The sequence below is a fragment of the Bos grunniens genome, chromosome X (genome assembly GCF_055505025.1).
Source record: "Bos grunniens cultivar Pamir isolate PY7600 chromosome X, Bosgru_T2T1.0, whole genome shotgun sequence".
Classification (NCBI taxonomy): Eukaryota; Metazoa; Chordata; class Mammalia; order Artiodactyla; family Bovidae; genus Bos; species Bos grunniens.
In genome coordinates this window covers 142,847,766-142,862,352 of record NC_141194.1, presented here as the reverse complement: position 1 = coordinate 142,862,352, position 14,587 = coordinate 142,847,766, and the positions used below count along the sequence as shown (strand labels likewise).

The following is a 14,587-nucleotide window of genomic DNA, read 5'->3' as shown; positions in this document are numbered from 1 at the left end:
CTCAGCTCTCTTGTTCTTCCTTGTCTACTTCCCAGGGGAAAAGAAACCTATAGAACACTGCAAGGGCTTATGTCCTGGGCGGCCTGGGAAGGCTGAAATATTTTGCTAGGCGAACTGCCCATACATCATACTCTGTCCCCTTGCCAGAGTACCTACAACTGTGTGTGGGTCACAGAGGAAGTGTTTTGTTACAACTACAGATGGCTACAGACGGCAATCTCTATTTGGTTTGGAACTGCTCTTGTGGTCTGCTGGGGAGAAGCATGCCAGAAAAAGCCAACCTGCTTAGGGTCGGAGTTGGCTGTTCCCACTGTTTGCCAATTGACTCTTGCTCGTTAAGTCTGGCTTTAATTATAGTTTTGAAAAAATTCCTTTTAGTAATGGCCACTACCAATGATTTACTCGGGGAAAGCCGAACCAAACTGTGTCAAACCACGTTAATCTGGGTTTCATGAACTGAAAGCTAACTGAGCAGGATGCATCTTTCCTATTTTCCTCCTTGAAAATAGGGGAACCGAGGAAATACACGTGAACCGAGCATCAGCCACTCTGCTGGGCACTAGGACTGCAGCCATGGACATACACTCCAGAACTGTGTCTTCCTAGGTTTCATTCAAGTCAATGCACAGGGCTCCAAGTCTTGCCTTTAAGCCAGACAAGAAATCATTTCATTGTTCTTTTAGGGTTGTTTCCTTTGGCCCAATTTCATAGGCCTTATGTTTCAGAAGCCTCTATGGACTTCCTCTTCGGGATTTGCTTCAAAGTAGGATGTTTTGCCAGCTGCCCAAAGTCCCCGGTGCAGTAGCTGCAGCAATTATTTTGGTGACTAACAGCAGGTTCTCCATTTAAATCATAAACTCCATGGTGAGTGTGGAGAACTCTTCTCAATATTGTATATTCCCCGATCCAAACAAACCAAATGTAAAAGGCATTTATGAGACAACCAGGGTATTCTGAACCCTGGCTAGAAATTTTATGTGAATGAATTGTTAAATTTGGAGGTGTGATAATGGTGGCATTGTGGTTATTTTTTTCAAGAGTCATTAGCTCTTGGAGATCCATGCTGAAGTAGTGACAGATGAAATGAGATGCGTTTTGCTTTACAATAATCCAGCCAATTTGGGGGCAATAAATGAGACAGGACTGGCTTATGTTGACAGTTGTTTGGGGGCTGGGGGTTGGGTACATGGGGCTCCACTGTATTATCCTCTCTTCTTTTGTTCCTGTTTGAAAGTTTCTATGGCAAAGTTTTAAATGGCAATACGCCTAATTATGTTAGATTGAAAATATTTGTGTTCCTCTCCACTCACTACCTAAGTTTAGTAAAATAGATGGAAGCTTAATCACTGCTGTCATCAACCTATAAACTATGCAATGCCAGGGGCTGCTTTATTTACTCCTGTTGACATAACACCTCGCCCTCAGGAATGCATCTTACCTGCTTAGCTCCTTATCAGAGGTGTTCATGAAGTCGGTACTTGTAGATAAGAGTATAAGGAATTCTCTCTAATATCTAACTCTTCCCTTTCTTCCCCTTTTATTATGGTTTTGGGAGATTACATAGCCAAATGAAATTAGAAAATTTGAACCCCTCAGATAAGAAACAGCCACCAGAGGGAAACAGAGAAACAAGTTTCCATTGACTTGAAACCTTCCCAAACCTGGGGCTCAAAGCTGACTGTGACATTGCAGGACAGGGCTTGTGAATCCAACAGTTCCCCTCATCACTACAGTTTAGTTCATTTTGAAAGTAATGATGAAGTCTCCTTAAGAAAAAAAAGTGGCTAAAATGGAAACCTCAAATACCTATCACAGGTTCCACCTAGGCTAGGTAGAAAAGTCGGAAAACACCCCACTTTTAATCAGGAAGGCAAATATTGCACATGTACACTTGGAATCAAACTAGACTATTTCTTAATATTATAAGTCACAAGAGAAACCCGGCTAGAACAATGAGGCAGCTTCTTTGATATTAGGTATGTGTGTTCTAGAAGCCACTGCCAGTTCTATTTAGAGTTAATAAAGCTTACCAGGGCCCTGGGTATCATGCAGCATGCAGCAAACAGCAGAGTTAACTGTAAAACAGTAAGAGCTGATGAAGATGGAGTGAGCTTGGGGAGAAATCAAATATTATGAATTGATGCAAATAATGAAGAGTTAGAGGTCAAAGGAGATTAGGAGGAGTGGGGAGGGGAAGGTGGGAGGGTGGGCTGGTAGGGATCCCCTGAAACAACAGTACTCTTTCTTAACTTCTTTAAGGGCAGCCAAAGAAAATTCTCAGTAGGTGACTCTATTAGATCCAACCACCGTCTCTCCAGAAGAAATGCTTCTACCCCCACTTTCGCCCTTCACCCACCCCCGCCCCCATCATCACCATGGGACCAGAGTGACACTGGGCTAAAGACAGGTCTTCCGGAGGTTAGGCAACTGTTCAGGGAATTACGTAAGAAGCCCAGACCAGCAGACACATATATCTGAAAGTATAGAGGACAGTAGGCTGTTTTGTCAGGCTCTCTTGTTAATAGGATGTGCCTGGTGTGAGTGAGGTTTTCACTCATCTCAAAACTGGAAACGGGTGCCATCACCAGCTCCAAATATTCCTAGAAGACTGGAGAGACATGTCTCCTTATGTGGGGTCTTCGGCTAGGGGTGGGGGTGGTGGTCAGTCAATTGGAGGCAACTAGGAGAAAGCCTGGTCTGGGAAGAACTTCCACCGAACAGCTCAATGGGGACTATTTATATAGTTGAGTGTCAGTGGGGTCCCAACAAATGAATCTCCTAATTCCAGCCAGCAGGCTGTGAAACTGCCCCAGGGATCCTGTTAACAAACACCTTGGGACTGTGAAGGCAGCAGGTTAGAGCTGGAAGACTAATTTAGACTTTTCTGATCTTAAAAATAGGAATCCATTCCTGCTGCTACAACTAACACACCATCACAGGTCAGTTAATATAGAGTGTGTCCAAAGAGGCTTTGTTCAGGGTAGTTGAATTTTATCATGTAATACCAAAAAAAAAAAAGAGAGATCATCAGTGACTCTGACATACAGTGTTGTGACTCCGTGACAAAAATCTCTGAACAAATTGGTGAAAATGCCCAAATGACACTTTTGAAAAAAGAATGATCAGATGGCAAAACTTAGTGCCTTCAAAGTTAAGATATTTTACTGTTGCATTTTATTCTTGGTGAAATGTGGTACTGTTTTATTCCTAAGTGATGAGCCAGGGGACAGAAGAAAGGAAGATGTTTCCTCCTTCTGGCCAGTAACTAGCAATGGAGTCCAGCAAAAAGTGGCTAAGAACAGAAGGCACTGATGATGGCCATGTTGTAGAGCCTCAGACCACTTCAGTTTGGCTCCTCCGGTCACACTGCCCAAACAGCTAGAGTGCAAGGGACCACTACATGTTTTCCTGCTGTTGTACAAGTCCCGTCGGAAATGTTTTTCTCTTCTCTGGTTCTGGGATGAGGAATAGGTAACCCCAGCAAGCGAGGCCAGGGCTTGGGTCAGCATTCTTGACCCAATGGTAACCAGGAGCCCATACGTCCTGTGTCGCCAAACCCCAGGGGAGACAGACGGACGGTGCAGTCGTTCCCCAGTGGAGGGTGGGCCTGCAGAGGATATTAGCATCTGAGGATTCAAGTTCCCAGCCAAGTTCCCAGCACCCCAGGCTGGGGACAACTAAGCACCCAAGAGGGAGGGACAGGAAAGGGTGAGAAATCAGGACCGGGCTGCAGCCTTCAGTGGCAGTGCTTAAACTCTGTTAGGCACAGCCCTTAGAACTGAGGGGGGTGAGGGGGGCTCCAGGGCTGAACCACCTCAGGCATAGGATGAGCAAGCTGGCCTGGGAGTCCTTCCAGCTCCCACCTCCCGGAGGGAGAGGAGACCCAGAGGCTTCTGCTATCCTCTCTCTGCCCTTCTTTTTGTTCATCTCTTTCTTGTAACTTTGCAGGTTCTCATCGCTTCCGCCTTTCTTCTTTCTACTTTCTCACTTGCCTTTTGCTTTTCCTCCCTTTTCCCTCCCTCTCCTCCTGCCTTGAGTTGGCAGGACTTTACCAAGTGGGCGGAGCAGAGGGGCTGGTCCTCTGAGGCCACATACAGCCCTCGCCTCCTCTCAGCTCCCCAGATGTAGGGAATCTGTGGGGCCTGTGGGGACACCGAGACCAGGTCCAGGGGCCCAAAGGAGCCTATCAGCCCACAGCTGGCCTCTATCACCGGCCTGAGGGGATGAACAGGAGCAGAAAGAGGCCCTCACCCCAGAGCAGCCTGCCACTTACTTTTTCTTCTCTTTGTCTCTTTTCAGAGTCTGTGAGCCTCCAGCCTGGGAGCCCTGGGACTGAAGCAGCTCAGCCGCCGTCTTCCTCTGTTTGAAAGCGTTCACTTCGTCATCCAGGGATTTCTTCTTATCCTCCAGCTTCTTCTTCTCGTCCTGGTGTAGTTTCTTCAGACGGTCAAACTTCTCATGCAGCTGGCAGGGAAGCACAGGGGGTTTGGGGAGAGCAGAGCTCAGCTGAGCAGAGTGCGGGTCGGGCGGGGGGAGGTGGGGGGATGGAGTGGGGGTGGGGTGGGGATGGGTGGGCTCGTGACCATGAAGGACCCTGGGATCCAAGGAGACATTTCTGCCAGGGACAGCTATAATGTCACCAAAGGGCATCATGTTCTGAATGGTTCTCTTCTGCCATTTTATCTCCACATTTCTGCTCCTGAATATGGTCAGGGAACCATGCATTCTGTCTTATCAAGCATTTTATTTAAAGGAGTGCCCATAGTTACTACATATGAAAAATAATAACATCAGTTATAATGTAGAACATGTATTGAGTGCTTATTGTAGGCCAGATACTGGCTTTTCTAAGCATTTTATATGTATTAACTCATTTAATCATCACAACAACCCTATGAGGCAGGTTCTGTTATTATCTGCATTTTATGAGGAAACAGAAGGTATGAGAAGTTAAGGAATTTGCCCAAGGTCAACGCATTCTTTAGATGATCATATAATGAGATCTCTCAATAGGAAAGGGGCCTGTGCCTTTTCTTAGCCTCTCCAACCAGGGAGGCTCATTGGAGATTGCAGAGAAAACTTCGACAGTGCTGAAGCTGGTCAAAGAAAACACTTGTCCGTGGATGTGGAAGGAAAGAAAAGAACTTTAGAAAATGAAATGAATGTGGAAACCTCAGCTTTGATCAAGGGGAGGCTCAACTAGCCCTGATTAGAGTCAGAAACCCAAAGGAGAAGAGCAACAATGTTCTAGCATGTTACCGTGATAAGTGGATCAGGGGAATTAAGGGTGTGTGTGCATGCATGCTCAGTCGTATCTGACTCTTTACACCCCCATGGACTGTGGCCCGTCTTCTGTCCTTGGGATTTTTTTAGGCAAGAATAATGGAGTGGAGTGCAGGTTGGATCCCTGGGTCAGGAAGATCCCCTGGAGTAGGAAATGACAATCACTCCAATATGCTTGCCTGGAGAATCCCGTGGACAGAGGAGCCTGGTGGGCTACAGTCCATGGGGTCACAAAAGAGTTGGACACAACTGAGTGGCTGAGCACACACACACTGGGGGTGAAGGTGACTAACAAACTGGAATGTGATAACTATACTGAGTAGTAAGAGCAGCTCAAGCATCATTTCAGTATCTTTTGAGGGTTCAGGAAGGAATGGAGGGTTCTACAGCCCTCACAGCACACCGTGGAGGAGGCTGGGTGTCCTATAGGTATCTGGGCCTGTCACCAAGTAAGGGGTGGTGGATGACAGACTTGTTGGGTCAGCCAGCTTCCGCTAGTCACTCAGGGTAGGCTGCTGGTAGAAGCTCTGCTGATCAGTGGTGTCCACCTGGCTTTTGCTTACTGGCCTTTCATTCATTCAAAGGATCACCTTCCCTCTCTTCCTAAAAGTACGGGGTGATATTTTTCTTTTGAAAAGTGAAACTGAAATGAAGTCAATACTCTTGCCACGGGCTTTGGCAATAACACTGGAGAGTCTTGGCAGATTAAAAGAGGAAGAGACTTGGGAAGTAATTAAGTGCTCCTTTCTTTATGGGTTTCAAGGCCTAGAGAGCTGAAGCAGTTGCTGACATGACCAAAACTGTGGTTGAGGCCAATTAATCTGGCAGCAGTAGGGGAATCAGTAGTGGGACCTTGGAGGCAAGGCAATGGTGTGAGGGCTAACTGCAGTCTATTAGTCATGGCTTAAGTAAAGTCCAGATAGACCATCAAGCCTTAGTTAAAAACTCACTAGAGCTGCACAGATGTTCTTTAGCAGTAGCATAAAGTGGAACGGAATACTCAAGTGGGTGGGGAAACACACCAGCTGTCACTGGCTTAAGATTCAACACGGTACCCAGGACTCCCTGGGACCATCTTTCCCCATGGCCATCAGAGCAGGCAGGATGGGGCAGGACCGCCAAGAAAGTGATCAACTGTCCCGTCTGAGCTATGAACTCCCAGAAAGGGGGGCACAAAAATCAGCCTCCCCCGACCTCGAGGGGCAATGTCAGGTCCCGAGTGTTGAGTGGCACTGCCCAATAGAACTTTCTGTGGTGATGGAAATGTTCAATATCTCATAGCCCCGAGTTGCATGAAGACTGAACATTTAAAATATGGTGAATGCAAATGATAAATAGAGTTTTAAACTTTATTTAATTTCAGTTCATTTAAATAGCTACTATATGGGACAGTGGGGGTCTAGAGAATTAAATAACAAAGAGTGAGAAAATATCCTGGCCTTGGGGACTGAGGGATGGAAAAGACACAGATCTCACAGCCTCTCTGTGCCGACCAAGGCAGGGCTACAGATGCTGTGTCCCATTCCTGCCTGAGGCCCCAAGGTTCCCCCAGCTGCTCTCTTGGGGCAGAAATCCTTGTCTTGCCTAAGTTCAGCCTCCTTTTCCTTCCCACCTAGCATGCCAACCCACATTTTACCTCTTTCTCTGCCTCTTTAAGTTCAGCTTCTTTCTCTTTGACTCTCTGCACAAACATCTGTCTCATCTCCTCTTCTTTTTTCTGGAGCTCCCCTAGGAACTCGTTCCTTTTGGCCTCATATGTCTCCTGTAAACTGCGAACACGGTCAGGTTAATTCCCCTGCCTTTGGAATGGCTCTTGTTCAATGAAAAACAGCCCCAATGATCCTCCCTGGGTTCCCCCACCCTCCTTTCCTCAGTTCTTGGAGACGTGCAAAAGCAGAAGCACAGAGCTGTGGGCACCTGGCTTTGAACTTGGAGTGACTTGGAACACCTGCTTCTATACCCTGATTCTACAGATAAGGCCCAGAGAAGTGAGGTGACTCGCTCAAGATCACACAGCAAGTTAGAGGCAGAGCTGGGACCGGATGCTGGGTTTCCTCTCATAATCTAGGTCCTTCCATCTGCACTATGCCGCCAGGTCCTGGCTCTGAAACTGACTACATTAATGAATGAGTTCAACAAACACTTGATGAAATTCTACCACATGCTGGACACAGAATTAAGTGATACTATGCTAGTCACTCAATACCTGGAGCCAATAGCCACTGTGCCTGCCATCAAGGAACTCACAGTCAGTGGGAGATGCCTAGGTTATGTCTCCCTGCCCACATCCACTCCCCGGCTGGATTTAGTTTTATAGAAATAGGCGTTAGCCTGGTAAAGAAGAAGAGGGCGGGTGCTCTGAAGAGGGTACCCTGTGGAAAGGAACATGTGGAGAAGGAATGGCATATACCTGGGGTGTCAGGCATGGCCCCATGTGGCTGGGGTAGTGGAAGATAAGGTTCCTGAGAGTGGCAGGAGACAGCAGGCGTTGGCTGCCATGTTAAGACTTGGGCGTTTTAAGCAGGGCTGACTTGATCCAATTTGAAAATGGGAAAGACCACTCTGGGCATTGCATGAAGGACAGACTTTCCGACAATCAAAGTAAGAAATGATGGGATCTTGGGACCTCCCTGGTGGTCCAGTGGTTAAGAATCTGCCTTCCAGTGCAGGGACATGGGTTCAATCCCTGGTTGGGGAACTAAGATCCCACATGCCTTGGGACAACTAAGTTCATAGGCAGCAACTACTAAGGCTGCGTTTTCTAGAGCCTGTGCATCACAACCAGAGAGGAGGCCTTGAGACACAGTGAAGATCCTGCATGCTACAATGAAGACCCGATGCAGTGAAAGAAGGAAAGAAGGGCTCTTAATGTGAAGGCTGGAAGGGAAAGGGAGACCAGTGAGGGAAGCAGAACTCCAAGGACTCGGGAGGAGTCAAAGATGATTCAGGTGAATGGAGAATGAGTATGTTTAAGAGGGAAGAGATGAATTAAATTTGAGACAGCTTGAGTTTCAGGTACATCCTCTACGGACGGCCAAGTGAAAATATCCAGTAAGCAGTGGGATCACTGGGTTTGAGCTCAAAAGTAACATTTTAACTTGGGAGTGATCTATTTCTTTAGGACTGTGAGAGCAGAAAGAACCAGCCACAAAGAGAAAAGAGAGTGAGAGTAGCAGAAGCCTTCAGAAAGAACACAAAAAGGAAGAAGTTGAATGAAACAAATCTGCCAAAGAGGCTGAGAAAAAGTAAAACAGTGTGAGAGAGGACTCTAACCAGACAGACCAATGCTAGAAAAGCCACCCACAGAGAGAATTTCAGGAAGGAGGCAGTGGGAAGGAATATCAAGCGCTGTGCTGAGATTTTTAACAAAAAGATGGGGGACTTCCCTGGTGGTCCGGTGGTTAAGACTTTGCTTTCCAATGCAGGGGGTGTGGGTCTGATCCCTGATCAGGGAGGTAAGATCCCACATGCCTCACAGCCAAAAACCAAAACATAAAATAGAAATAATATTGTAACAAATTCAATAAAGACTTTAAAAATGGTCCACATTCAAAAAATTCTTAAAAAAAAAAAAGAAGATGGGGCTCAGAGATCACACTGGAATATGTGACTGCTGACCTAGAGGCCTCTGTACTCAGTGGCGTGGTGGAACAGAAGCCAGTAAATACAGAACCATTCTCTCTCCTTCCCATTGCAGCCAAACTCCTTGACAGGGCAGAGGCTGGTGACAAGGAGCAGAGTGAGGGAGAGGTTTTTAGGATAAGAATGTCTGCCCACAAGATGGAAAGGAGCCAGCAGAGAAAGCATGCAGAAGGCAAAGATGTGAGAATCAGAGGTAGTCAGGATGGAGCTGAGGAGGAGAGGAGGGGGCTAGAGGACACCTCTTCCTCCACAGATGCATATTAAAGCAGTCTGAAGGGTAGAAGGGAGAAAGCTAATGAAACACCCATCAGAGAGACCAACACGTTTTCCTTCAACTCCAGGGGCTCCAGCGATCCCTGTCCATGAAGGGCAGTAAACTTACCCCTCCGGAACCAGACATCCCCAAAGGAATGGCTATTCTATGCCTCCAGGCTGGCTTTCCGCTGTGAACAGGTTTTGTGGGATCTGAGAGGCCATTTGCAGGCCTTCTTATCCCACAAGCAAGCCCTTTACTTGTTTATCAAGGCTTGACATTTCCTGAAATGTTCCAGTACAGGGCACTACATGTGACATGGTAATTTACAACGTGAGGCTTACATCACATATTATGCATACAGATCAGACACTTATTCACATAGCTCCCAACAGCATAGTTATTTGAAAGCGTTTGAAGCAATGCTTTCAAAAACTTTCCTCTTTTCTGAAAGCATCTTAGATTCTGATTTGAGGTGTCAACGATTATTCACATCTGGTGGTCAAAACAAACCTTGCACTTGAACACAAACGCTAAAGGGCAGTAACGAAGAGCTGGAAGTTCATCAACACGTGTGTGGTGACTGCTGCCTGGTCCCACCTGGTTTTGATCATGAGGAGGGGGTTAAAGAACAGACTGGAAACCTGACAGAGCAGCAGGAGCCCAGTGAAGAATGTGGGTCAGCAGGCAAGCACAAACTGCCATGTTGAGGCACAAGGCCCAGGCTCAGGGCTCACAGCTACTATGCGAATGCCTGTGGCAGTGAGATCATTGGCCTTGCCCATCCCCTGGCCTCCTCCCCACCCCCATTCTTATAAGCACGGCAGCAGGGCTTACCAAGCCCACCATGCCACAGCATCCCCTGGCAGGTGTGCCAGGGCAGAGAAGGGACAGGCAAATGGAGCTGGTGAGTGACTTAGCCTTCCAGCGCTAGGTCTGGGATCCTGTGTCTCGCCTCCCCTGTGAATTCTCCGGGGCAAGGCCTCCCCACTGCCCCCGGGTGGGCTGAGTTGAGCTGGGCAGGGCTGGTGGGAAAGGTACCTGAAGGGTTTGCTGTCAGGGTCGGTGTCCTTGAAGCCCATCTCCTCCAGCTTACAGCGGCGGTACAGCTCATAGTGCCGGCTGTGGGTCTGCTCTCGGAGATCCTCCATGTTGACTCGGATCAGCATCTCCCGCAGCTTCACAAAGTCACAGTGGGCTTCATTTTCAACTGCATGGCAGGGGTTGAGGTATTGAAAGTCCATTGAAAGGAAGGTCAGAAGAAGCAGAAATGGACAAAACGAGAGGTGAAATGTCTAACGGTGACATCACCTTTTAACCTGTGTATATAGAGCTTGAGATGTTGCCTTCTAGTTGGCTTTTGTACTAAAAAGGCAGATGAAAAATTATAAGAGTGACAGTAATGGAAAACAGCAATACCATAAAAGTATCTAAGAAGACATCTGGTAGACATTTAGATTCAACTCAAATTTACCCATCAGACACTCACAGGAATGTTTGCTTCACACGACTTTTAGGACAATGGCAAATGGACATTCAGCCATCTGTCTGATAAGTACTTGCAGAATCTTTGTTCCCAGGATAGTATGAGGCACTGGGAATTCAAACACATGGGGTCTTGCCCATAGGAGCTTCCAGTTTAATGGAAGAACAGATGCAAACACACAAATGTAACACAATGCAAATCACAGGACCCCAGAAAAGGGAGTCCTGAGAACTTCAGGGAGCATGAAGACTTTACTAAAAAGGGGACAGACCCCTAGGATGACTCGTGAAGGAAGACTAGGAATTCAGCAGGCAGATAAGGGACTCATCCTTGCAGGGTCTCACTGAGGTTAGGCAATGTTACAGCTAGAAGTCGCAGGGTTAGGATTCCAATCCAGGTCATCTAAAGGAGAGGCAAAACCTATGACCAGGTATCAAAATCCACAGAATAAGAGTGTAGAACTAGGACATGGCTAGATGGTTGTGACAAGGAGGGATGTGAGCCACGAGTGTGGCCCATTTGGATGGTAGATGCTTCAAAACAGGTGTTTTCAAAAGGTGAATAATGGCCTGATGGCAGCAATGGTGACCAGGACAGAGTGTCTCTGGGCGCGGTTCCACCTTGCTGGAATGGGGGTGTCTGGCCTGACCACATTGGGACAGTGGCATCTGAGATGAACAGGCACAGTTACCCCAGATTCTGTTTCACAGGTCTGGGAGAAGGTCGTGGGGGCCGTGGGGGGCGGTGTCTGGACACGGGATGAGTTTATGGTAAACCAACCACCCTCTCACGTATAGTAACCCTGACTAGTACCAAGGGTACCTTACTGCAGACTGCAAAAGGAATTGTCTCAAGCCTATAGGCAATAGTTTGTTTTTAAATTGCAAAGTAATCATACAAACAAAAGAGTGCTTGAAATGTACAGTTTAAAGGATCAAAAAAAAAAAAAAGGACACCACTGTATCTATGGCCCAGGTGAAACATTACCAACTCCCTAGACATCCTTTCCTTTTTTTTTGGTAAACTTTGGCCACACTGCAGGATCTTGGTTTGATCTTAGATTGGACCTGCATCCCCTGCTTTGGAAGGCGGGGTCTTAACCACTGGACCACCAGGGAAATCCCCCTTTGTGTCCCTTCCTGATCACATTCATGCCTCTCCTTCCCTGCCACAAGACTTAACCACCATCCTGACTTGGGGGTTTATCCTTCCTTCGTTTCTCTTTATAGTTATACCATTTACGCATGAATTCCTAAAGTTCAGTTTTGTCTTACTTTTGGATTCCATATAAATGGAATCATACAGCTTATATCTGTCTATGATTTACTTAGCTCAATGTGCTGTTTGTGAGATGCATTGCTGTAGATGTACAGTCCATCCATCTTCACTGTTGTATAATATTGCATTATTTGAACATTCTGCAACTCACCCAATCTATTTTTAATGGCTCTGGGTTGTTTCTACCTATTTGCTATCATGAACAACACTGTTGTGGACATTCTTGTACGTCTTGTACACTCAAGTGGTACACCTGCTTTCTCACACTCTTTGTCCTACCTTACTGCAAGTATATTTATTTTTGTTTTAGGAATGCTTTCTCCATTGGAGACAGAGAGCTTGCTCAGTGCAGAGAATCCAGGTATGAAGCCAAAGTTTGCCTGCTGGTGACCCCTAGAGATGCCTGAGGCCCAAGATGAATGAGTAGAAACTGGGGACAAGCAAAGGGACAGATAGAAGGGGACTGCTGAGTGTAGCCCCTCTCCGGGAGATTCACTCACCTTGCACAGTGCCCCAGGGGTACTGCCGAGCTTTCATCATCTTGTTACCTATCTTTAGTTCTTCTGTGCTGCCAATGACAGCAAATGGCAGGTGGGCCTGCAACAGGAGGCAGACAAAAGCTGAGAATTCTGGGTAAAGGCACTGAGTGACCCCAGTCCCGCTGCTGCTCATCGCGAGGGCCTCGGCACCCCCGCCGCAGTGTCCCTCACTGCCGCCACCATCAGGAGGCATTTCATAAGCTCCCAGGCTGTGTAGGGAGAAGAGGCCTACTCCAAGCTTTGCATGTTCAGAAATTCACAATAGAAGGTAACCAGGATATGGCCGAGTGCGTAGGGAACAAAGACAGAAAATAAGCAGAATAATAAGCAGATACACAGATTAGCCAGCTATTCAGTCTTCATGGTTGCTGAGGCGAAGCCCCTTCGGAAGGCAGGTGAGTGGGACACAGAGGGCTATGTGTGGAGAGAGAGTAAAGGAGAATGGAGGGGGCTGGAACCACTGCTCCCTTTCCCCAGAGTATGAGAGCCCAAAGAATAGACACGCACGGAAACCACACTGCTGACTGAGGTGGACGCACCTGGTCTCATACTATCCTGGAGCAAGAGCTTGTCCTGAACTCTCGAGCCTAGAAGTCAAGTCCCCACGTGCCCATCACTGAGCTGAGTTCTGTTTTAGGGGCTTTAAAGGGAAACAAAGGGAGTAGAAAATTCACTCCCTTACCCTCTGGGAGCTTACGATCTGGTTAGCGAAGACTGAATTCCATACCTGAAATCACAGAAGACAGAATATGCCCAAGGGCTCAAGTGTACAGTCTGGCACCCCGCACACAGTAGGTGCTTAATAAATACTCCTTGAATAGCCATGGGAATAGCAGGGGAAAGAAAAGTACAAATGGGGTGTATGGCTTGGTGCTTGAGATAGAGAGGGATAATAAGGCACAAGGCCCAGCTGATGAGGCTGCTTTCATGCATCAGAGAAGAGGCAGGCGCCCCCAATCATACTGTGAGGCCTGGGACACGCTCACAATGCTCCATTCCACGTGAAGTGCTGAGTCACCACTGGCCAAATGGAACCACTGATTAAATACTGTTTACAAGCCAGGTAGAGCTTTACTCAGAAGGGCTTTACAGAGAAGCAAAAAGTCCACTGAAACAAGCTTTCTTAGCCTGCTTGGACAAACAGGCCTTGATCTCAGATATTTTGACCCACTTGATAGTCAACAAAAGAGTCTGAAATGCAGTACTTAGATGCAATCTCAAAAACAACAGAATGATCTCTGTTCGTTTCCAAGGCAAACCATTCAATATCACAGTAATCCAAGTCTATGCCCCAACCAGTAACGCTGAAGAAGCTGAAGTGGAATGGTTCTATTCTATGAAGACCTACAAGACCTTCTAGAACTAACACCCCCAAAAGATGTCCTTTTCATTATAGGGGACTGGAATGCAAAAAGTAGGAAGTCAAGAAACACCTGGAGTAACAGGCAAATTTGGCCTTGGAGTATGGAATGAAGCAGGGCAAAGGCTAATAGAGTTCTGCCAAGAGAACACACTGGTCATAGTGAACACCCTCTTCCAACAACACAAGAGAAGACCCTACACATGGACATCACCAGATAGTCAATGCAAAAATCAGATTGATTATATTCTTTGCAGCCAAAGGTGGAGAAGCTCTACACAGTCAGGAAAAACAAGACTGGGAGCTGACTGTGGCTCAGATCATGACCTCCTTATTGCCAAATTCAGACTTAAATTGAAGAAAGAAGGGAAAACCACTAGACCATTCAGGTATGACCTAAATCAAATCCCTTATGACTATACAGTAGAAGTGAGAAATAGATTTAAGGGACTAGATCTGATAGACACGGTGCCTGATGAACTATGGACGGAGGTTGGTGACACTGTACAGGAGACAGGGAGCAAGACCATCCCCAAGAAAAAGAAATGCAAAAATTGCTGTGAAAAGCAGAGAAGCAAAAAGCGAAGGAGAAAAGGAAAGATATATCCATTTGAATGCAGAGTTCCAAAGAATAGCAAGGAGAGATAAGAAAGCCTTCCTCAGTGATCAATGCAAAGAAATAGAGGAAAACAATAGAATGGGAAAGACTAGAGATCTCTTCAAGAAATTAGATACACCAAGGGAAC

General features: G+C 46.8%; 1 protein-coding gene across 29 annotated transcripts in view; it reads right to left on the bottom strand.

Moving 5' to 3' along the window:
- Window positions 1-14,587, bottom strand: part of SEPTIN6 (septin 6) — a 74,853-nt gene that overhangs the window by 5,434 nt on the left and 54,832 nt on the right. For 17 of the 29 annotated variants that reach the window (XM_086389803.1, XM_086389812.1, XM_086389802.1 and 14 more), the window contains 4 exons: window positions 12,443-12,539; window positions 10,220-10,388; window positions 6,920-7,052; window positions 4,274-4,464 (listed from right to left, as the gene is read on the bottom strand). In XM_086389803.1, coding sequence (XP_086245929.1) covers window positions 4,274-4,464; window positions 6,920-7,052; window positions 10,220-10,388; window positions 12,443-12,539 — 590 coding nt within the window. Of the gene's footprint in view, window positions 1-2,030; window positions 2,093-3,136; window positions 3,608-4,273; window positions 4,465-6,919; window positions 7,053-10,219; window positions 10,389-12,442; window positions 12,540-14,587 lie in introns of those variants that run through there. The other 12 variants (XM_086389814.1, XM_086389815.1, XM_086389822.1 and 9 more) reach the window with 3 other exon arrangements.